At 42.7% G+C, this 24685-nt stretch overlaps 2 protein-coding genes and 1 pseudogene across 2 annotated transcripts in view; 1 reads left to right on the forward strand and 2 right to left on the reverse strand.

The window, feature by feature from the left end:
• TERF2IP (TERF2 interacting protein) overlaps positions 1–3330 on the forward strand; it is a 9587-nt gene extending 6257 nt beyond the window's left edge. Inside the window, exons 2-3 of the mRNA XM_030819067.1 lie at positions 223–347; positions 2105–3330. Coding sequence (XP_030674927.1) covers positions 223–347; positions 2105–2509 — 530 coding nt within the window. The 3' untranslated portion in view covers positions 2510–3330. The remainder of the gene's footprint in view (positions 1–222; positions 348–2104) is intronic.
• On the reverse strand, positions 3065–5227 carry LOC115836706 (small integral membrane protein 26-like). Its single transcript, XM_030819074.1, has one exon. The coding sequence runs from the start codon at positions 4438–4440 to the stop codon at positions 4129–4131; it is 312 nt and encodes a 103-aa protein (XP_030674934.1). The 5' UTR covers positions 4441–5227; the 3' UTR covers positions 3065–4128.
• A 1457-nt stretch (positions 5228–6684) lies between these two features.
• LOC115836708 lies at positions 6685–17708 on the reverse strand (annotated as a pseudogene).
• Between the last annotated feature and the right edge of the window lie 6977 nt (positions 17709–24685).

The raw sequence follows: 24685 nt of genomic DNA on the forward strand, positions 1-24685 counted from the left end.
GATAGTACATCTTTTCAGAAGCAAGCGTAGAAATGGGTGAATGAGCACGTCTTAGGCTTTTTTTACCCTTCCGAATCAAGAACAGATGTCTTCTGATAGTTAAAAAAAAAAAAAAAAAAAGTGCAGGCTTACTCCTGGCCCAGAGCTCACACAGCAGACAATATATTTTTGGTTTATGTAAAAGAGGCTACTGCTAATCTGTGCTGTTCTTCTCTTTAACAGAACCACAGAACAAGAGAACTCCAGATTTGCCTGAAGAAGAGTATGTGAAGGAAGAAATCCAGGAGAATGAAGAAGCAGTCAAAAAGATGCTTGTGGAAGCCACCCGGGAGTTTGAGGAGGTTGTGGTATGTTAACTAGATTTACTCGTTATTTTTTTCCCTACCTTCATTCTTGTTTGAAACTGTACACCTTTTTCATCTACCTGGGGCTCAGGAAAGTGAGAGAGGAGTTCAAGATGGAAAGGGAAAATGGAAAATGGGATTGATCTGGGCTTCAGACATGTTACCCTGAAGCTTTTGCTTCACAAAGCTTTTAGTTTTTGGCAGGACAAGTTGAGGGGGAAAGGGAGAAAAATTGGGTAGAATAGGGACAGTTGTATAAACAGTATAAAGCATCCCACTTTGAGTACTTTAATGTCAATATATTTTTCAAAAAGTTTGTAGTAATTGTTTTTTCTATTTTTTTGAGACGGAGTCTCGCACTGTCGCTCAGGCTGGAGTGCAGTGGCGCGATCTCAGCTCACTGCAAGCTCCGCCTCCCGGGTTCACGCCATTCTCCTGCCTCAGTTTCCCAAGTAGCTGGGACTACAGGCGCCCGCCACCACGCCTGGCTAATTTTTTTATATTTTTAGTAGACACGCGGTTTCACTGTGTTAGCCAAGATGGTCTCGATCTCCTGACCTCGTGATCCGCCCGCCTTGGCCTCCCAAAGTGCTGGGATTACAGGCGTGAGCCACCGCTTTTTCTGTTTTTTTGAGGTGGAGTCTCACTCTGTCACCCAGGCTGAAGTGCAGTGGTGCCATCTCAGCTCACTGCAGCTTCCACCTCCCAGGTTCCAGCGATTCTTCTGCCTCAGCCTCTCGGGTAGCTAGGATTACAGGCACGTGCCATCATGTCTAGCTAATTATAGTAATTTTTTTATCAAGCAAATTTTTGTGTACTTTGAGCTTTTTTGAATTGTTTTAGCTCTTCATATTCAGTCTAGCTTCTATTACTCTGTTAGAATCCAATATTTAATAACAGCTATAGAGAAAGACAGGAGCCATACAATAATGGTAAGTTTTTTAAAGGTCCAAATTATATGCATATATTTTTCCAGGATAAAGGGTCTTGTGAATTAACAAAGAAAATTCATATTAACAAAGAAAAATGGTTAGGCTTCAGTCCAAACAAGGGAAATAATTTAAAGCTTCTGTAATTGGTGAGTGAAGGAGTGCACAGGAATTGGCAGGATTTATGGATTGTTGCCTTTTGTAGTCTGTTTTATTATTTGATATTTGCTTCATTTTTCATAAACTTCAAACACTCAGCTCTCAAACATGATCTACCTAGGCCTCTTCTCATATAGCATGCTTTGTAATCTGTCTAACCAGTATAGCTTGGAAGCCCTAATATATTCATACAGCAGTGCTTTTTGAGTACTTATTATGTATAGGCATTGGTAGGTATTGGAGATGTGTTGATGAACAAAACGTACAATTCCTGCCCTTAGGAGCTTACAGTCTTGAGAATGAAGTCAAACATTTAACAAATCTAATGAACACGTGTGCACGTATATGTGTCTCTCTATTTATATATACATTTATTTTTCATGTTCAATGTAGCTTCTAATATTCTATTGGAATACTGTAGTCAATTATACATACATATACACATATACTCCCCCTACCCCTCACACACACGTGCACATACACACGCGTGTACATATACATACACATCTGACATGAATAAGTGTAAGAAGGAACACAGCAATTAAGAGGAACTGAAGGAAGTCCAGTGTGATTGGAATAGAGCGCAAGGGGGTGTTAGTTGGAAGACACCAGATATTATAAGAATTCAAGACTTGGTGATTAGGAGCTGGTTTTACTCATCATTCTGTCTAGGTGGATGAGAGCCCTCCTGATTTTGAAATACATATAACTATGTGTGATGATGATCCACCCACGCCTGAGGAAGACTCAGAAACACAGCCTGATGAGGAGGAAGAAGAAGAAGAAGAAAAAGTTTCTCAACCAGAGGTGGGAGCTGCCATTAAGATCATTCGGCAGTTAATGGAGAAGTTTAACTTGGATCTATCAACAGTTACACAGGCCTTCCTAAAAAATAGTGGTGAGCTGGAGGCCACTTCCGCCTTCTTAGCGTCTGGTCAGAGAGCTGATGGATACCCCATTTGGTCCCGACAAGATGACATAGATTTGCAAAAAGATGATGAGGATACCAGAGAGGCATTGGTCAAAAAATTTGGTGCTCAGAATGTAGCTCGGAGGATTGAATTTCGAAAGAAATAATTGGCAAGATAATGAGAAGAGAAAAAAGTCATGGTAAATGAGATGGTTAAAAAAAATTGTGACCAATGAACTTTAGAGAGTTCTTGCATTGGAACTGGCACTTATTTTCTGACCATTGCTGCTGTTGCTCTGTGAGTCCTAGATTTTGTAGCCAAGCAGAGTTGTAGACGGGGATAAAAAGAAAAGAAATTGGATGTATTTACAGCTGTTCTTGAACAAGTATCAATGTGTTTATGAAAGGAAGATCTAAATCAGACAGGAGTTGGTCTACATAGTAGTAATCCTTTCTTGGAATGGAACCCTTGCTATATTAGTGACAAAGTGAAAGGAAATTTAGGAGGCATAGGCCATTTCAGGCAGCATAAGTAATCTCCTGTCCTTTGGCAGAAGCTCCTTTAGATTGGGATAGATTCCAAATAAAGAATCTAAAAATAGGGGAAGATTTAATTATGAGGCCTTGAACACGGATTATCCCCAAACCCTTGTCATTTCCCCCAGTGAGCTCTGATTTCTAGACTGCTTTGAAAATGCTGTATTCGTTTTGCTAACTTAGTATTTGGGTACCCTGCTCTTCGGCTGTTCTTTTTTTGGAGCCCTTCTCAGTCAAGTCTGCTGGATGTCTTTCTTTACCTACCCCTCAGTTTTCCTTAAAATGCGCACACAACTCTAGAGAGTGTTAAGAATAATGTTACTTGGTTAATGTGTTATTTATTGAGTATAGTTTGTGCTAAGCATTGTGTTCGATTTAAAAAAATTAGTGGATTGACTCCACTTTGTTGTGTTGTTTTCATTGTTGAAAATAAATATAACTTTGTATTCGAGTCTCGTCAATAAGTGTTTTGATTGCATACACAAAAGTTTTTAGGTCTAAAAACTGCAAAGGAACTAACAGTTGTTGTTAATGACAACCAATAAAGTGGTTCCATTTTAGAATGAATAGGCCATTGGAAAGATACCAGTTCTTCTGGATGGAGCAAAGAGAAGAACTGCATCAAGGACGCTGAGAAGTGGCAAAATAAGCTGAACTGCTGAAAGCCAAAGGGGAGAGAAACCAATCAGGGACCAGCAGGTGGGTAGCAGAAGGTGTCAGGACCTCATCCATATTCCCTGGGCACACATCATTCTCTAGCATGTGCCACTAACAGGAATCCTGCAATAAGCACCTGCTTGAGGCTTTCTCTCTGCTTGAAGTGCTATGGAGTTAATGCCCCTGTGTGGGAATTTGAGGGTGCCTACCCAGCTTCCCTGCGGACCAGAGAAATTATACAACTGGATATTTGAAAGTTATCCTTCGAGTGGGATAATGGTTTCCATGCCATCTTTTAGAGGTCCCCAGTAGTATTAAACATAGTTGCCCACAGTGGGAATCTACTTATGAATGCATCCTGCATAGGCTTCCTTCTCTTGTCTCATTCCCCACTTCCCTACAGTGCATCCTGGAATCATCATTTGTACTCAAATGCTTGCTGTCCTCATTTTTTTTTTCCTTCAAGAAATTATTTATCGCATATTATTAGTGATTATGTTTTACAGCGAAAGTAAACACATACACTTTTCACAAACACAAAATGGGAATCAAGGCATCTATCAAATGTAAATGTTGAACCAAGTCCTGGTTTTCAGAATTCAGCAGCCAATCCTGGTTCTGCACCAGGGCCACTAGTCCATGATTTCCAGTAGTTGAGGATCTTGTCAATCACTGGAACAAAATCTTCATGTGTGACAAGCATTTCCACATAAAACCCTTTTGGGAGTTCAGATAGTTCACTGGGTCCTTCACTTTTTGACACATCCTTTTGCTCTACGTCATCACCTGATGGCTTCGTCATTTTCCGGCTGAAGTAAAACATTGAGCCCACCAGAGTCCAGGTGCCAACCCCATAGACCACCGACATCCATCTGTACCAGTCTGTGAACTGGTTTTGATACATGGGTATTCTGGTGAGATCCTTGATTCTCCTTGTCACGGTTCTTAAAGTTTAAACACTATGAATGGTAGTAGGCTGAGGCAGAGGTACAATCAAAATCAAGAGTGTGGAAAAAAAAAAAGAAACAAAATAAAAAATGTGTGAGTGAGGGTAAAGAACACTGAAAGCCTGGTGGGGATTGGGATCTGGTTTTAAAAATTAAAGTGCCCATCCAGGTCACATGTGAGGATGCCTCATTGCTGTGGAAGACAAACAAAATTTAAATTTGGCTAGTAGAAAATATTTTTGTCACTTTTTAAGGGCTTAGAGTCCAGTTTCTGCTTAGTAACAGGCTGTCTGTGTTTCCTATTGGCCTAGGCGCCCACATCCTGGGTTTGTCAATTCTCGGCCTCCGTTACCTGGAGACAGGATTCTGTCTAGCGGTTCACACTTGCCATTGGTTGCACTATCAGGAGTCTGCTCTAGAGAGTCCCCAGGGCTATCTGTGCTCAGTCCTCACCTTGGGCAATCAATGTTGCCCCAGCGAGCTGCAGCTTTGGTTTAGGTCCTGGCCCAGAGTCTGCAGGAATAGGGTTCGGGATTGGTGCAGAAGGCTGAGACAGTCTTGATGGTGCGGTTGTTCACTGTCGCGTCATCTGGTCCTGCAGAGCTGCGGGAAGATCCAGTCCTCAGCTTTGGGGGCCACCCCAATTATGCTGGGACCATTGTAAGTGGGGTATTTGAAAAGATGGCCGGCATGATATTTACTGATTTCTTTTGCATTTAATGAGTAGTTTCTAATATATTAAATAGCATTTTATTTTTCTTTTTTAGAGACAGGGTATCTCTCTGTCACCCAGGCTGGAATGCAGTGGCACTATCATAGCTCATTGCAGCCTCAAACTCCTGGGCTCAAGTGTTGTCTCTGCCTTGGCCTCTCAAAGTGCTGGGATTACAGGCATAAGCCACTATGCCTGGCCAACGTTTTCATTAATTTTTGCTGTATATTTTGAGTGTTTAGAAGTGGTTTCTCTAGGGTTTGCCATACATATCTGATCGGAATTAGTTTCAGATTTATATTAGCTTAAGTCCAGTGAAATATACATAGGTGTTACTCCTGTATGACTATTTCTCTTTCCCCTGTTTTTGGGGTATATATATTACGTCTATTATATTAAAATCCAACAATACATTATTATAAGGATTACTTCAGCAGGTATGATCATTTTTATTAGCATCTGTGATCAGTACCTCCTGTTATTGTCAAAATACATATATTAAACTTCTGTGTTACAGGACCAACTTATACATTATATACATATACTTTTATGCAGTTTTCAAAAAATCAGTTGAGAAAAAAATGCATTTATAGTGTTTTTTATAATGACATAATTACCTTTACATGCTCTTTCTTTCCATATATATGATTATTTTGTTATGTATATATATATATATTTTTTTTCTTTTTTTTTAAGACAGAGTCTCACTCTCTTGCCTAGGGTGGAGGGCAGTGGTGGGATCTCAGCTCACTGCAACCTCTTCCTCCTGGGTTCAGCCATTCGTGTGCCTCAGCCTCCGAGTAGCTGGGACCACAGACGCATGCCACCATGCTCGGCTAATTTTTTGAATTTTTTGTAGAGACCGGGTTTTGACATGTTGATCAGGCTAGTCTCGAACTGCTGATCTCATGTGATCCACTTGCCTTGGCCTCCCAAAGTGCTAGGATTACAGGTATGTGCCACCATACCCAGCTAAGCCATCCCGCCCAGCAGTTGTTGGTTTTTCAATCCATACTCTGTGGAGTCAAGCTTCTCCAGGCCACCATAAAGTATATGGTCAGGAGCTCAGGAGCTATAACACATACGGACACTGCTTCTCTACGAGAAGGAACCAGCAGCTCATGGAGCCTTCCTGAAGACTTTTTTTTTTTTGAGACAGGATCTCACTCAGTCACTCAGGCCGGAGTATGGTGGAACCATCACAGCTCACTGTAGCCTCCAGCTCCCAGGCTCAAGTGATACTTCCATCTCAGCCTCCCAGTTAAATGGGACTACAGGCACATGCCATTGTGCCTGGCTTAAATTTTTTTTTTTTGGAGAAATGTTTCCCAGGCTGGTCTTGAACTCTTGGGCTCAAGTGATCCTCCTGAACCAGCTTCCTGAGTAGCTGGTACCACAGGAGCTCACTATCACACACAAATAATTTTTTTAAAAAGTTTTTTTTTAGAGATGGGGTCTCACCACGTTGCCCAGGCTCTGGTCATGAACTATTTATTTATTTACTTATTTTTATTTTTACTTTTTATGTGGAGGCTTCTGGAGATGGCTTTGCTTTGGCCTGCTGTGTGGGTGACTCTGGGCTTGACCTGTGGCTATGGTTCTCTGACACTTCGCAATACTTTGCAAAGCTGCATCCTTGGGTCTCTGTGGCAGGCCCGTGTAGACCCCTCAACCTAAAACTGCTGCATTTGAGTCGTGAGCTGCTTGAAGCCCCTTCCTGCATATCTTGCCCCAGAGTCAGCAAGGGTGAGTCGGCAGCTAGTTGGGTAGGCACATGCTGCAGTTGAGAGCACAACGGCTTTCCATTATTCTGAGGCAGTTGACTCTGCAGCTGTGACTGAACTGAGGGCCACTGCTTCCCTAGATCCCAAGGACCCGAGTCCATCGGCAGCTGTTCCTGGAACATCATCCCCTCTGAGTAATTTTGAGGCTGTTGGTGCTGCTGCGGGTGATACTGCCAATCATTCTGCTGCTGTTCTTGCAGTAGTGAGAGACAGAATGAGCAACGACAATGGTCTTTCTTCACCCCATATGCATCTTGAGCGTAATCCAAAAGGAAGGGACTTGCATGCTGGCTTTCCCTGGTTTCAGTCCTTTCTGCATGAAACTATGGCACAGAAGATGGGGGAGGATGAAGGCATTCTGCACAGCTGTAGCTGAGAAAACGATAGGCAGTAGAATGTTCACTTCCTGTGTCACCTCCATACTCCTAGCACAGCCTGGATGCTTTTCAGTACCTGTGACCAGATACGAGCTCTGGGAGGCCACCTGTTGACTGGGAATCCCTGGTTTCTCCAGAGAAGAGCACATGGAGCCCACCTGTTGACTGGGAATCCCTGGTTTCTCCAGAGAAGAGCACATGGAGCCCACCTGTTGACTGGGAGTCTCTTGGTTCTCCAAAGAGAAGGAATTGTAGCCCATCTGTTGACTGGGAATCCTCTGTTTCTCCAGAGGGGAGCAACCAGCTCTTCTCATCAGAGCCCTCTTGGCACAGGAAAAACTCTGCTCTGTGGCATAGTTGGAAGCTGCAGCCTGGGTTTCCTGGAGGCTTAAAGATGGACGGGCTTGGACTGGGAAATCGTGTTTTTTCCAAATAAGAAATATTCTGTGTCTTTCTTCAGGTGGTAGTCTGGCTGTATTATTCTGGAACCAGTTCTAAAGGGAAAAGATAATATTGTATTATCAAATCTACTTATCTGATTATATTCCTCTATGCATTCCTTAATGTAGGAGGCTTTTTCTTTTTAAGCCTCTTAAAAAGCAGAGTCCCTGACTTGCCTTCGGACATTAAAGCTTATAAAAAATAAGACAATCTCTCCTAGAACTGCACATATGATACCAGATGTCATGCATCATGCATTTCTAGAACCATAACCTCCTTCACTGGAGACAATGACACCATGGTTTACATGTAAACTTAGGCTGTCCAGAATCTATCTCCAACCTACTTGTGACCTGTATGCAATCTTCTCTTGCTTGCTCACTGAGACCCACTCTGTGCTACAGAAGAAGCTCCCAGCTGTTCCACCTAGATGTGGATTGTTCCTACAACCGTGCTATTTACTCATGCTCTTCCACCAGGAAGAATTAATAATGTATTTTCTGATACCATTTCTGTTGCATATATGCATGTAATTCTTACATACATTGGGTTCAAGGGTCACAAGTAAAGAGTGCAATGGTTTCAATTATTTATTGACCATATATTTGTTGTATGACTATCTGAGGAGAAGAAACAAACCATTTTTCCTCTGCTCTCATACCACAACAGTCACAGAAAGACTACTGTGAGCAAATGTGTTTCCCCGCACACAAGGCAAGCAATCAGTTCTGCAGTGCACACCAGCTGGGTGTCCTCCAATTCATTTCCAGCACTGCCTACCTGGAAACACTGTCAGATCCCACAGGTCGAGGGCTCAGTCCTGCAAGACTGCCCCTCCTTCAGATGCCAGTTGCAAGTCTGGGCTTTTACAACTTTTGACTGACTGGCTTCGGGTTGGGGCTCCTGTGACCTCCTTTTTGGGTTTGATTAACTTGCCAGAGCAGCTCACAGAACTCAGGGAATTACACATGTTTACCAGTTTGTTACAAAGGATATAGATTCATAGGGTGAGATGGGGGAAGGGGTGCAGAGCTTTCATGCCCTCCCTGGACAAGCCACCCTCCAGGAACTTCCACATGTTCAGCTATCTGGAAGCTCCCCAAACCCACTTTTTTTTCCCTTTTTCTTTTTACTTTCTTTTTTTTTTTTAACAGAGGCTTCATTGCACAGGCATGATTGATTAAAGCATCAACTGCTGGTGATCAACTTAACCATCAGCGCTTTCCCCTCCCCAGAAGTTGGAGGGTGGGGCTGAAAGTCCCAACCCTCTAATCCTGCTTGGATCTTTACAGCTCTCATCCTGAAGCTACTAGGGTCTACTACCCATCAGTCAACTCATTAGTGTAGAAAAAGACATCACTTTGGAGATTCTAAGTATTTTGAGAATTGCATGCCAGGAAACAGCAGAAGACCAAATATATATTTAGAATAACCCTAGTTATTTCATTCAATTTGTCTAATCTTTATTTTTCTCTCCCGTAGAAAGAGGATAATATTCAAATACCCAAATTATTCAGGCTTTGAGGGAGGCAGAGATGAGAAAATGCTTTTTGTATCCTAAGAAGCTATGGTTTGAATAAGGGAGATAATTCTTTTTTTTTTTTTTTTTTTTTTGAGACGGAGTCTTGCTCTGTCGCCCAGGCTGGAGTGCAGTGGCGCAATGTCGGCTTACTGCAAGCTCTGCCTCCCAGGTTCACGCTCTTCTCCTGCCTCTGCCTCCTGAGTAGCTGGGACTACAGCCGCCCGCCACCATGCCCGGCTAATTTTTTTTGTATTTTTAGTAGAGACAGGGTTTTGCCGTGTCACCTAGGATGGTCTCGATCTCCTGACCTCGTGATCTGCCTGCCTCGGCCTCCCAAAGTGCTGGGATTATAGGCGTGAGCCACTGCACCCGGCGGGAGGTAATTCTTATAGTTCAGGCTACAGGGTAAGTTACTTGCATAATCTAACAGGAACATCTTGTTTTTATATTTCCATGTCCTGTGCTACCCAGTTCAGAATTGCTTTAGGCTATTAGGAGCACTGAAGCTACAAGGATCTTTGATCCACATGCAGGATAATTGTGTAAAACAAAACTATGACTAGGCACAATGAACCAGGCACCTACGACACAGAAAATTACACATATTTTAGAGAAAGCTGAGGTGCAGGAGTGCTGTGGTTTAAATATCCCCACCAAAACTCATCTTGAAACTGTAAACCAAAAATACAATTCTAAGGCCCCCCAACCATCTGAATGGACCCCTCCTCTCAGCCAAGGGCTTTCCAAAGTTAACTGAAAAATTAGTTCAGACCATGATGGCAAAGGGGAGCCAGACATGCCTCATTATACCCTCCTTTCTTTTGGGATTGCTGATAAAACAGACTCCTCAAGTATGATAAGAAACATAGAACATACTCTTCAAGTCCGATAAGAAACATTTACAGTCTATTCTCTCTGAAGTCTGGTACCTGGTGGCTTCATCAGCATGACAACACTTTGGTCTCCACAATTCCTTATGGTAACCCAGACATTCCTTTCTAGTGATAACTCTTTCAACTAACTACCAATCAGAAAATCTTTGAATCTGCCTGTGACTTGGAAGCCCCTGCTTCCAGTTGTCCTGCCTTTCCAGACCCAACCAATGTACATCTTACATGTATCGACTGATGCCTTATGTCTCCCTAAAATATTTAAAACCAAGTTGTGGCCTGACCACCTTGGGCACATATCATCAGGACCTCCTGAAGCTGTGTCACAGGCACGTTCTTAACCTTGACAGAACTTCCTAAATTGATTAAGATCTGTCTCAGATACTTTTGTTTTATAAAACCGTATCTTCGGCTGGGTGCAGGGACTCACGCCTGTAATCCCAGCACTTTTGGAGGCCGAGGTGGGCAGATCACCTGAGGTCGGGAGTTCGAGACCAGCCTGACCAACATGGAGAAACCCCATATTTACTAAAAGTACAAACTTAGCTAGGCATGGTGGCACGTGCCTGTAATCCCAGCTACTCGGGAGGCTAAGGCAGGAGAATTGCTTGAACCGGGGAGGCAGAGGTTGAAGTGAGCTAACATCGTGCCATTGCACTCCAGCCTGGGCAACAAGAGCAAAACTCCATCTCAAAAAAAAAAAAAAAAAAAGAAAAAAAGAAAAACAAACAAGCAAAAAAACCCCAAAATCTTAATCTTCAACATGGCAGCACTGAGAGGTGAGGCCTTGAAAGGTGATTGGATCATGAGGACTTTGCCCTCATGAATGGATTAACACATTCATGGATTAATAGATTAATGGGTTATGATGGGAGCGGTACTGGTGGCTTTACAAGAGTAAGAGACCCCTGAGCTAGTACCCTCAGCCACCTTGCCATGTGATACCCTGTACCACCTTATTCTGCAACAGCAAGAAAGCTCTCACCAAATGCAGCCCCTTGACCTTGGACTTCTCAGCCTCCATAACTATAAGAAATAAATGTTTTCTTTATAAATCACTCAATTTCAGTTATTCTGGTCTAAGCAACAGAAAAGGGACTAGGAGAGTCACGAATTTGTCAGAGATTATAGAGCCAGTGGGAGGCAGTGCTCATGAGAGCCTAACCAAAAAAAGCAAGTGTCTGCTTTCATGTATCACAGGGCCTCCTATGCTCCTGCCCTAGTCATGATTACCTCCTGATTACAATAGGGGCACTTTCTGTAAAAACAGTCAGCTCAGTGCAATGCAATGCAATGCAATTTAAATTGCCAGTTTCCATGAACTCCCTTTCATAAGCCTGTCCTTTGATGGGCGTGGAAAATGATTAATAAGCAATACCAAAATTGAGAAACTTAATAGTCGGAAATTCAGAAATGTAAAAAAAAAGTGGTAATACTATAAGAATATGTACTTACAGAAAGGACTGTGCCACTGCCAGAGCTTCAGCTGCCTGGCATTTAAAGTTTTAACTCGATTGAAGAATTGAGAGATCATGACAGACAAGAGGCAGGACTAGATTGTGGTTCCCACACAGACGGACAGAGCAGTGTGTGGAGACTCGCATGGTGAAATTTTGCTCCAGAACTACTGCAGGAATAAAGCAGGAAAGCTGAGAGAACCCACAGACCTTCTGAAGGAAGTAGATTGCTCCTGAAGGGCCCAGGAGATGCCCCAAATACTCTGATGCTCTCTTCAAAATGGGACCTCCTGACAGGAAGCCAACAAGCAGAAAAATAGTGCATGAAACAACCAAAACTAAGGTCCCTCACAGGGTCCATTTCACACCCCCTGCCACCTCCACCAGAGCAGGTGCTGGTATCCACAGCTGAGAGACCTGCAGATGGTTCAAATCACAGGACTCGACAACCCCCAGTACCAGCCCGGAGCCTGGTAGACCTGCTGGGTGGCTGGATCCAGAAGAGAGATAACCACTATAGCTCAGCTCTCAGGAAGCCATATCCCTGGGAAAAGAGAAAGAGTACTACATCAAGGGAACACCATGTGGGACAAAAGAATCTGAACAGCAGCCTTGAGCCCTAGCACTTCCCTCTGACATGGCCTACCCAAGTGAGAAGGAACCAGAAAAATAATTCTGGTAATATGACAAAGCAAGGTTCTTTAACACCCCCCAAAAAAATCACACTATCTCACCAGCAATGGAGCCAAACCAAAAAGAAATCCATGACTTACCCGAAAAAGAATTCAGAAAGTCAGTTATTCAGCTAGTCAAGGATGCACCAGAGAAAGGTGAAGTACAATTTAAGGAGATGAAAAAACTAATAAAAGGAATAAGGGGAGAAATCTTCAGTGAAATATATAGCATAAATAAAAAACAATAAAAACTTCAGGAAATAATAGATGCACTTAGAGAAATGCAAAATTCTCTGGAAAGCCTCAGCAATAGAATCAAACAAGCAGAAGAAAGAACTTCAGTGCTTGAAGACAAGATTTTTGAATTAATCTCATCCAACAAAGACAAAGAAAAAAGAATAAGAAAAAATGAACAAAGCCTCCAAGAAGTTTGGGATTATGTTAAATGACCAAGCCTAAGAATAATTGGCATTCCTGAGGAAGAAGAGAAATCTAAAAGTTTGAAAGACATATTTGGGAGAATAATCAAGGAAAACTTCCCTGGACTTGTTAGAGACCTAGACATCCATATACAAGAAGCTCAAAGAACATCTGGGAAATCCATTCCAAAAAAAAAAATCGCCTAGGCACTTGTTGTCAAGTTCGTCTAAAGTTAAGATGAAGGAAAGAATCTTAAGAGCCATGAGACAAAAGCCAAGAAACCTATAAAGGATAACCTGTCAGATTAACAGCAGATTTCTAACCAGAAACTCTACAAGCTAGAAGGGATTGGGGCCCTATCTTCAGCCTCCTTAAACAAAACAATTATCAGCCAAGAATTTTGTATCCAGTGAAAGTAAGCATCATAAACGAAGAAAAGATATAGTCTTTTTCAGACAAACAAATGGTGAGATAATCTGCCACTACCAAGCCACACTACAAGAACTGCTAAAAGGAGCTCTAAAATCTTGAAATAAATCCTGGAAATGCATCAAAACAGAGCCTTTTAAAGCATAAATCTCACAGGATCTATGCAGCAACAACAAAAAACAATAAAAAAACACCAAAGTATAGCCGAGTGTGGTGGCTCATGCTTGTAATCCCAGCACTTTGGGAGGCTGAGGCGGGCAGATCACTTGAGGTCAGGAGTTTGAGACTAGCCTGGCCAACATGGCGAAACCCCAGTTCTACTAAAAATACAAAAATTAGCTGGGCATGATGGCAGGCATCTGTAATCCCAGCTACTTGGGAGGATGAGACAGGAGAATCACTTGAACTGGGGAGGCAGAAGTTGCAGTGAGCCAAGACTGCATCATTGCACTCCAGCCTGGGCAACAGAGCAAGACTCTGTCCCAACAAACCAACCAACCAACCAACCAACCAACCAACCAACCAACCAACCAACCAAGGTATATAGGCAACAAATAGCACAGTGAATGGAATAGTACCTCACATCTCAATACTAACGTTGAATGTAAATGGCCTAAATGCTCCACTTAAAACATACAGAATTGCAGAATGGATAAGAATTCACCAATCATGTATCTGCTGCCTTCAAGAGACTCACCTAATACATAGGAACTCACATCAACTTAAGGTAAAGGAGTGGAAAAGGACAACCATGGCAATGGACACCAAAAGTGAGCATGAGTAGCTATTTTTTTATCACACAACACAAACTTTAAAGCAACAGCAGTTAGAAAAGACAAAGAGGGACATTATATAATGGTAAAAGGCCTTGTACAACAGGAAAATATCACAATCCTAAATATATATGCACCTAAAACTGGAGTTCCCAAATTTATAAAACAGTTACTACCAGACTTAAGAAACAGGATAGGCAGCAATACAATAATAGTGGAGGACGGCCGGGCATGGTGGCTCACACCTGTAATCGCAGCACTTTGAGAGGCTGAGGCAGGAAGATCACCTGAGGTCAGGAATTCAAGACCAGCCTGGCCAACAAATCTCTACTGAAAACACAAAATTAGCCTGGTGTGGTGGTGCATGCCTATAATTCCAGCTACTTGGGAGGCTGAGGCAGGAGAATCGCTTTAACCTGGGAGATGGAGGTTGCAATGAGCTAAGATCACAGCATTGCACTCCAGCCTGGGCAACAAGAGTGAAACTCCATCTCAAAAAAAAAAAAAAAAAAAAAAAGTGGAGGACATCAATACTGCACTGACAGCACTAGACAGGTCATCAAGACAAAGTCGACAAAAAAACAATGGATTTAATCTATACTCTGGAATAAATGGACTTCACAGATATTTACAGAACATTCTACCCAACAATTGAAGAATGTACATTCTATTAATCAGCACAAGGAATTTTCTCCAAGATAGACCATACGCTAGGTCACGAAACAAGTCTCAATAAATTTAACAAAATTGAAATTATATCAAGTACTCTCTCAGAACACAGTGGAATAAAACTGGGAATCAACTCCAAAAGGAACCTTCAAAACCATGCAAATATATGGAAATTAAATAACCTGTTCCTGAATGATCATTGGGTCAACAATGAAATCAAGATGGAAGTTAAAAAATTCTTCAAACTGGCCAGGCGCGGTGGCTCAAGCATGTAATCCCGTCACTTTGGGAGGCCAGGCAAGAGGATCACCTGAGGTCAGGAGTTCGAGACCAGCCTGGCCAATGTGGTGAAACCCTGCCTCTACTAATAATACAAAAATTAGCCAGGTGTGGTGGCGTGTACCTGTAGTCACAGCTAGTCAGGAGATTGAGGCAGAAGAATTGTTTGAACCTGGGAGGCAGAGGTTGCAGTGAGCCGAGGTCGTGCCACTGTGCTCCAGCCTGGGTGACAAAGGGAGACTCCATCTCCAAAAAAAAAAAAAAAAAAAAGAAAAAAGAAAAAAATTAGTAACGAAATTACTTACACAATATTTTTGTATTTTTTTTTCATATAAAACCTGATCTGTATTCTTATTCTAGTTTATATTAATGGGCAGTTTCTTCCAAGTTTCAAGCAACCAATAAATCTGTCTGTGCACTGTTACAGAACACAGAGAGCAAGGGAAATCTTTGCCATTCTGTTTGTAAAACATAGCTCTAGTTCAATCAATTTTTACAGTAATTAACAGGCATTTTCTCAACTGATTCTATGATATCCGAAAAATGTCCATAAACATTGGTTCATGCAGCAGGTAATTGTAAAGCCCTTACCACTCTGCTAGGGCTTGTGCCAGATTCCAGGGCATTATTCATAAACAGGCAATTTTCAAATTTGTATCTCCTACTAAGTGCCCTCCCCTGAATTTCAGACTTGCATATTCAAATGTTCTCTTAGTATTTCCACTTGTATGTTTATCTGACATGTGAAACATGTGTCCAAAATGTAAACTTTGATTTCTCTGACACACCTGCCCCTCCCTAGGTCCCCTCCTTAGTAAAAGGCAACTCTCATCTTCCACAGACTTAAGTCAAACATCCAAGTAACCTTTGGGTCCACCTTACCTTTCACAGCATAACTCACACATAGTAAGCTTTGTCAGCTCCATCTCAAACATCTACAGTCTCATTAGTCCCATCCACCTGCACAGCTAGCAAGCTGGCCCAAACCACCGCCACCACCACTAACTACAGCAGCATCAACTCATCCACTCCTTCCAAATTTGCCTCACTGCAGTCTAGTTTTCACAATACATACCTACTGTATTTTCACAAACATACATACATAATAATACTATTTTCCTATGTGATGAAATGCTATATACTGCTTAATTCTTTATATTTTTCTTTTTTTTTTTTTGAGACAGAGTCTCACTCTGTCACCCAGGCTGGAGTGCAGTGGCGGGATCTCTGCTCACTGCAGCCTCTGCCTCCTGGGTTCCAGCGATTCTCCTGCCTCAGCCTCCCAGGTAGCTGAGATTACAGGCACTCACTACCACTCCTGGCTAATTTTTGTATTTTTAGTAGAGATGGGGTTTCACTGTGTTGGTCAGGCTGGTCTCAAACTCCTGACCTCGTGATTCACCCACCTTGGCCTCCCAAAGTGCTAGGACTACAGGCATGAGCCACCGCAACAGGCCTATATTTTTCATATTGTGTGTGTGTGTACAATTTTCTCTCAAATTGGTTCTGGATACCAAGACCTGAGGATGTTTCTGTCCCTTACATAAAACTGTAGTATTTGCATATATGCTGGGCATGTCCTCTCATGTCCTTAAAACCACCTCTAGATTACTTACAAGACCTAATATCTAATATAACACAAATGCTACATAAGTAGTTCTTATTCTGTATTGTTTTAAAATTTGTATTTTTTTTTAATTGTGCGGTGGTGGGATCAAAGCTGGGATTACGGGTGTGAGCCACTGGGCCCAGCCTATTTTCTTTTTTTAAATTTTCCAAATATTTTCCATTGTGGTTAGTTAAATCCGTGCATGTGGAACCAGTAGATATGGAGGATTAATTGTATAGATGTATATATTTTGATTACTCTCTCCCATTTCTTTGAATTCTGTACCTTTTTGTCTAATCTTCTGGTTTCTACCTCCATCTATACTTACTGCCCTTTAATTTTCTAGGAAATGGCTGGAGATGGTGGCTAACGCCTATAATCCCAGCACTTTGGGAGGCCTAGACGGGTGCATTGCTTGACTCCAGGAGTTCGACACCAGCCTGGGCAACATGGTGAGACTCCCATCTTTACAAAAAATACAAAGCCGTGTGGTGGTGGGAGCTTGTAGTCCCTGCTACTAAGTGGGGAGCGCTGAGGTTGGGGAGTCACCTGAGCCCAGGAAGTTGAGGCTGCAGTGAGCCGTGATCACTCCATTGCACTCCAGACTGGGCGACTGGAGTGAGACCTTTCCTAAAAAAAAAAATCTAAGAAACATGCATATGAGGTTGAACTTACGTTTATTACATTAACTGGACAATCAAATTTTTTGGCCAGTGTTTTCCTAGTGTTGAAATCGGGATAACCGCTCTCTCCAAATATTTCCTTAAGTTCCTGCAATAAGTCTTCAGAAAATTTATGTCGGTGTTTTGTTTTTCTTTCTTTCTTTCTTTGTCTTTCTTCATTGTGATGATCCTGTTCAGCTGGGAAACCTGACAAAAGTATAAGTAGTGAGAAGAGCATTGGAGAATATTGGTAATTACGAGACCAAAAAAGAGTGTTAGCACCATTGATTCCCTCCCCTTCCCAAGATGAAATCCAGACGTGACCTCACAGCTACTCACGATAATAAAATTACAAATGAAAGCAGGAATTGGCTAACTCTAGGCCTATGGGCCAGATCCAGCCAGTTGCGTTTTTGTAAATAGAGTTTTTTTGAAACACCAGTCACCAGTCACATTCATTTACTTATGTCTTGTCTATGGCTGTTTTCAAGCCACAATAGCAGAATTAGTAGTTGAGGCTCAGATGTGTCTAGGGTCCACACAGCCTAACATATTTACTATCTGGATTTGAGAATTTATCTTTTATTTATTTATTTATTTATTTATTTATTTATTTATTTATTTATTTATTTTCTGTCACCCCGGCTGGAGTGCAGTGGCGTGATCTCGGCTCACTGCAACCTCTGCCTCCTAGGTTCAAGCAATTCTCCTGCCTCAGCCTCCCAAGTAGCTGGGATTACAGGCACCCGCCTCTACGCCCAGCTAATTATTTGTATTTTTAGTAGAGATGGGATTTCACCATGTTGGCCAGGCTGGTCTTGAACTCCTGACCTTGTGATTTGCCTACGTCGGCTTCCCAAAGTGCTGGGATTACAGGCGTGAGCCACCGCGCCGGCTGAGAATTTATCTTTAAAATTAGAACTAATTGCAGAAGAATATTTTATTATTTCATCACTGTAATATATAACAGGAAAAACTGATCTACATTGATTGGAAGGCAGGATATGGGCTACTGAGGGAACGGAATCAGAGGCTGAAAGGGAGCAAACAGAGGCCTCTGGGTGCCACTAAGTTCTGTTTATCTGAGTGCTCTCTGAGTTCTATGAGTGTAGTTGGTTTGTGAACATTTGTTAAATTAAACATGTATAAATATTTGCTATTTTTGGCATGCACAGGATATTTCAGTTAAAAGTTTATTGATTTGTTTATTTTTGAGATGGAGTCTCACGGTCGCCAAGGCTGGAGACCAGTGGTGCTATCTCTATTTACTGCAACCTCCACCTCCTGGGTTCAAGCGAGTCTCCTGAGTAGCTGGGACTCCTGAGTAGCTGGGACTACCACCCTCAGCTAATTTTTGTATTTTTAGCAGAAATGAGGTTTCCCCATGTTGGCCAAGGCTGGTCTCCAACTCTTGAGCTCAAGTGATCCACCTTCCTCAGCCTCCCAAAGTGCTAGGATTACAGGCATGAGCCACCATGCCAGGCCTAAAATTTTATTTTTTAATAGCCTTCAAGCCTACTCAATCTGTACCCTTCCGTAAATTTATTCCTGACATCGCTTCTTCTTTTCCCCCTCACTCAGTGCCCCACAGCTATGTCAGCCTCTTTGCTTGTCCTTTGAACACCTGGAGGAATCTCCACTCGGGCTATTCTCTCTTCCTGGGAAGGTCTCCACTTCTTCCTCTTCTGATCCCCATGATTCACTCCCTCACCTCCCTCCACGCCTTTGTTCAAAACTCACTTCCCCAAGGAGTCCTACCCTAATCACTCTATTAAAAATGGAAAAACCGGCTGTGTGTGCTGGCTCATGCCTATAATCCCAGCACTCTGGAAGGCCGAAGCCAGCAGATAACTTGAGGTCAGGAGTTCGAGGATAGCCTGGCCAACGTGAAACAAAAATTAGCCAGGCGTGGTGGTGTGCACCTATAATCCCAGCTATTTGGGAGGCTGAGGTGGGAGCATCGCTTGAGCCCGGGGAAGGCAGAGGCTGCAGTGAGGAGAGATCGCTACACTCTACTCCAGCCTGGATGATAGAGTAAGACTCTGTCTCCAAAAAAAGAAAGAAAGAAAAAAAAAACTGAAATAACTTTCCAGATCAGAATTCTCAATTTCTCTTATCCTACTCTGTTTTTAGTTCCTTTCTCTGTAACTCTATTGTGACTCAAAATTACCAAATAATTCACGTGTGGATGACACCGTCTGTCTTCCCTTTACTTCTCTATAAACACACTAGATTGGAAGCCCCAGAGACCATGGCTTTTAGTCTATCTTATTTACTATTTTTTGAAAGCCTAAAGTAGTGCCTTATAAAAATACACACTTTAAAGCACAACGTAGGCTGCTTGAAAACAAAAAACCCCAAATAGAAACACAATAAATATTTTTTAAATGGGTAAATTAAAACAAATATTTATGAATGAAGTAGCTGGTGTTAAACACTGATGCAAAAGCCCCAAGCCCTGAGAAAGACTAGAATGTTCTAGAAATAGCAAGGAAGAGACTAAGAATGGAGTACAAAGTGTGATTGAAAAACAGAGAGGAGAGAAGGTGAGACCGTAAATGGAAGCCAAATCAGGGGGGCTTGCAGCCATGTAAGGATGGCTTTTGTGTGCTAATAAAGGGCAAGGATGTGGCTAGAATGGGGCGAGCCATGCTGTCACCTGGGACATGCTCAAAAACTCATTAATCCAAAGGGTGTGGTGGCTCACACCTGTAATCCCAGCACTTTGGGAGCCTGAGGTGGGCGGATCACTTGAGGTCAAGAGTTTGAAACCAGCCTGGCCAACATGGTGAAACCCTGTCTCTACTAAAAATAAAGAGAAAAAAAAATTAGCTGGTCATGGTGACGGGTGCCTGTAATCCCAGCTACTTGGGTGGCTGAGGCAGAATTGCTTGAACCTGGGAGGCAGAGATTGTAGTGAGCCGAGATTGCACCATTGCACTCCTGCCTGGGATACAGAGTGAGACTCCATCTCAAAAAAAAAAAAATTTCCTTGATTGGCATTGGTTTACAATTTCAAAATAATTTCGCATGTATTGTAGGACAGAGCAAGTGAATATAAATTGAACCAGGGCATTCACTGTAAGAGAAGGGGCCACAAATATACAGTAGGAAAGTTAAGAAAGAATCTTGTGTATGCCGGGTGGAGTGGCTCACAACTGTAATCCCAGCATTTATAATTTTTTGTTTTGTTTTGTTTTTGAGATAGAGACTCACTCCGTCCACCCAAGCTGTAGTGCAATGGTGCAATCATGGGTCATTGCACCCTTGACCTCCTGGGCTCAAGTGATCTTACCAACTCAACCTCCCAAGTAGGACTAAAAGCTTGCAATATGCCCGGATAATTTTTGAATTTTTAGTAGAGACAGGCCTTCACCATGTTGACCAGGCTGGTTTTGAACTCCACTCATAGGATCAAGCAATCCTCTTGCCTTGGCCACCCAAAGTGTTGGGATTACAGGCGTGAGCCACCACACCCAGCTAATCCCAGCACTTTGGGAGGCTGATGTGGGCAGACTGCTTGATGCCAGGACTTCCAGACCAGCCTGGGCAACAAAATGAGACCTCAGTCTCAAAACACAAAAACAAAAACAAAAAACAAATTAGCATGTGTGGTGGCATGTGCCTGTATTCCTAGCTACTCCTGAGGCTGAGGTGTTTGCTTGAGCCCAGGAAGTTGAGGCTGCAGTGAGCCATGCACGTGCCACTGCACTCCAGCTGGGGATGATGGAGTAAGACCTTGTCTCAAAAAAAAAAAAAAAAAAAAAAGAAAAAGGGAACCTTGTGACCTTGTGTAATCAATTCTGATTTGGAGGCCAGGTGTGGTGGCTCATGCCTGTAATCCCACCACTTTGGGAGGACCAGGCGGGCAGATCACTTGGGCTCAGGAGTTTGAGACCAGCCTGGGCATCATGTTGAAACCTCTTCTCTACAAAAAATATAAAAATTAGCTGGGCATGGTGGCACATGCCTGTGGTCCCAGCTACTTGGGAGGCTGAGGTGGGAAGTTTCCTTTAGCCTGGGAGGTGGAGGCTGCAGTGAATGGTGATCCTGCCACTGCACTGTAGGCTGGGAGAGGGAGTGAGACCCTGTCTCAAAAACAAAAAAAATAAATAAATAAAATAAAAAAAAAAGTCTGACTTGGAGATATCAGTTTAATTTCATCACTTAAAAATAATTTCCTAGCTGTCTACCTGAAAGTTCCAGAAGCCATTAAACCCCCCTAGCAACCAGCACACCTAGGGCCTAAACTATAGTTCGATAATACCAATTCCTATTAAAAGAAACCAGAGTTTTCTTAGTAAATGGCTGATTCTAGGTCTGGGGCAGAAAGGCACAAGGCAAGATTAGAACATCCTACCTGTGGCTCACAACTGTAATCCCAGCAATTTGAGAGGCCAAGGGGGGTCGAATGGCTTGAGCTCAGGAGTTTGAGATCAGCCTGGGCAACATGGCAAAACCCTGTCTCTACCAAAAATACAAAAAATTAGCTGGATGCAATGGTGTGTGCCTGTGGTCCCAGGTACTTGGGAGGCTGAGGTTGGAGGATCACTTGAGCATGGGAGGCAGAGGTTGCAGTGAGTTGAGATTGTGCCACTGCACTCCAGCCTGGGTGACACAGAGATCTCGTCTTAAAAAAAAAAAAAAAAAAAAAAGATAAAAGAAAAGAAAAATTCCATCAAAAAGACTAAAATACTTATGAATAACTTTAACAAAAGAAGTGCAAAATCTGTACTTTGCGGTCGCGGTGGCTCACACCTGTAATCCCAGAACTTTGGCCGAGGCGGGTGGATCAAGAGGTCAGGAGATGGAGACCATCCTAGCTAACACAGTGAAACCCCGTCTCTACCAAAAATACAAAAAATTAGCCAGGCGTGGTGGCGGGCGCCTGTAGTCCCAGCTACTCGGGAGGCTGAGGCAGGAGAATGGCGTGAATCCGGGAGGTGGAGCTTGCAGTGAGCCGAGATTGCGCCACTGCGCTCCAGCTTGGGTGACAGAGTGAGACTCCATCTCAAAAGAAAAAAAAAAAGAGATGGGATTTCACCATATTGGTCAGGCTGGTCTCGAACTTTTGACCTCATGATCTGCCCGCGTTGGCCTCCCAAAGTGCTGGGATTACAGGTGTGAGCCACCGTGCCCAGCACATTGATATTATATGTAATTATGTATACGTAATATTATAATATTATATATAATATCAATGGTATTGCATTGAGAGTTTAGAAATAAGCCCTCACATTTCCAGGCAACTTATTTTCAACAAAGGTGTCAAAATAATCAATGTGGGGAAATAATAATCTTTTCAACAAGTGGTGGTGGGAAACTGGGTTTTCAGAGAAAGAGGAGGGAACAAAAATTAACGGAAGAAAAAATATTTGGAAGTCTTGGCCTAGAGCATCAAACAGTGGTGCGCCACTGAGGTTACCTTCATACCACACGCCAAGTTCTGGGGCTACTCCCAGGTCCCTGAGATAGAGCTCATTCCCATCAAAGCTTTCCAGTGAACCTTTCATCCCAAAGTTTTTATGGTTGGGCCATTGTTACTCTGGTTGCTCTTTGCTGTTGATTTTGCCTCCAGGACAAATATAGTGGTGGGGCAAGATTTGAAAAATACAAAACAGGCCAGGCACGGTGGCTGACACCTGTAATCCTAGCACTTTGGGAGGCCGAGGCAGATGGATCACCTGAGGTCAGGAGTTTGAGACCAGCCAGAGCAACATGGCGAAACCCCATCTCTACTAAAAATACTAAAATTAGCTGGGTGTGGTGGTGGGTGCCTGTAATCCCAGCTACTTGGGAGGCTGAGGCAGGAGAATCGCTTGAACCTGGGAGATGGAGGTTGCAGTGAGCCAAGATCGCGCCATTGCACTCCAGCCTGAGTGACAAGAGCAAAACTCCGTCTCCAAAAAAAAAAAAAGAAAAATACGAAACAGAATGAGCTTACCTTACACGTGACCTTCTCGCTCCATCCAGGGGTCATCAATAACAATAAACCTAAGCCTAACCCAGCATGCTTCAAGAGTTTTCAAAGAAAGAGTGACAAAGCCTCTTCCATACTTTAGATATGGAAGTTCTCACAATATTTCTGAACAAAATCACAGAATAAAAAACTGCCACATTTGTGAGCTAGGAAAAAAAAATGCCTGGGACATTCATTCTTTTATTTTTTGCTTTTCATCTGACTAAGGTATTTCAAAAGACCTGTCTTCATTCAGGTGTGGTGGCTCACACCTGTAATCCCAGCACTGTGGGAGGCTGAGGTGGGTTGATTGCTTGAGCTCAGGAGTTCGAGACTGGCCTGGGCAACATGGCAAAAACCTGTATCTACCAAAAATACAAAAATTAGCTCAGTGTGGTGGCACTAGTAGTCCCAGCTACTCAGGAGACAGCTACTCAGGAGACTGGGGTGGGATGATCACTTGAGCCTGGGAGGTTGAGGCTGCAGTCAGCCAAGATGGTGCCACTCCACTCTAGCCTGGGTGACAGAGTGAGACCCTATCTCAAAACAAAACCAAAAACCAAAAAACACACAAAATAGAAAAAAAAACAAATATAAAACTTGTTTTTGTAACCTGGGGAACTCCTTCCACATATGTGTTGGAAGTAGGGAGGAGTGACTATTTATACTAAGAGCTCTAATCTTTGCCTGCAAACAGGAATTATCCAGGGGAACAATTTAAAAATAAAACTAGGCATGGTATTGATACAGGAGGTAGAGAGAAATTATTTAGGCAGATAGGGAGGGTAAAAGGAGCCCCCAGCAAGACTTCCCTTTTAACAAAAGCAGCCCCAAATCTTTTCTAACAAAAAGCAGCCTGAAAAATGGAACTGTAGACATAGATAAACAAGCTGGAAGCTCGCATGAATAAATGCCAGCAGCTGTGCTAATAGAAAAGGGCTACCTGGAGACCAGGTATGTTCAACATGGAGGCTTTCTTTTCTTTTTTCTTTGTTACTACGTGTACAGTAAAAAAGCAGGCAACATGGTGGCGGCCAGGTAGAGAAGACATCTGAATAATAAGATTTGGATGGGGTAGCCAGCTTCTTTGTGTGCTATGCAAATGGCACATCTGGTCTGACCAATCTTTGGTGCCCTATGTAAATCAGACACCACCCCCTCAAGCTCATCTATAAAACCTTCTGCATTTCACTGTGGAAGTGGCAAACCATTTTCTCCAGGACCGCTCTCTGCACAGAGAGCTCTTCTCTTTCTTTGGCTTATTAAACTTCCATTCTTAACCTCATTCTGGTGTGTCTGTATCCTAGTTTTCCATGGCCATGGGACAGTGCACCTTAGGTGTTACCCCAGATGATGACACCGCTTTGGTATCAACACTGTTAAATAATTGTATCAGAATCTTTTCAGGTAGGCTTGCTCCACTAATGTGTGTGCATGTGCATGTGTTTTTATTCCCTAGATTAATGAAGGTGCAGCTCATATTAGGAGCAACAAATTCAGCTGAGGCCAATTTAGCAATAAATACTGATGTCAAAATATTTTGGC

This window comes from Nomascus leucogenys, chromosome 2, assembly GCF_006542625.1.
Source record: "Nomascus leucogenys isolate Asia chromosome 2, Asia_NLE_v1, whole genome shotgun sequence".
Lineage (NCBI taxonomy): Eukaryota > Metazoa > Chordata > Mammalia > Primates > Hylobatidae > Nomascus > Nomascus leucogenys.

Coding starts and splice junctions, on each gene's coding strand:
- LOC115836706 (XM_030819074.1), bottom strand. CDS start 4,440: ATGTATCAAAACCAGTTCACAGACTGGTACAGATGGATGTCGGTGGTC.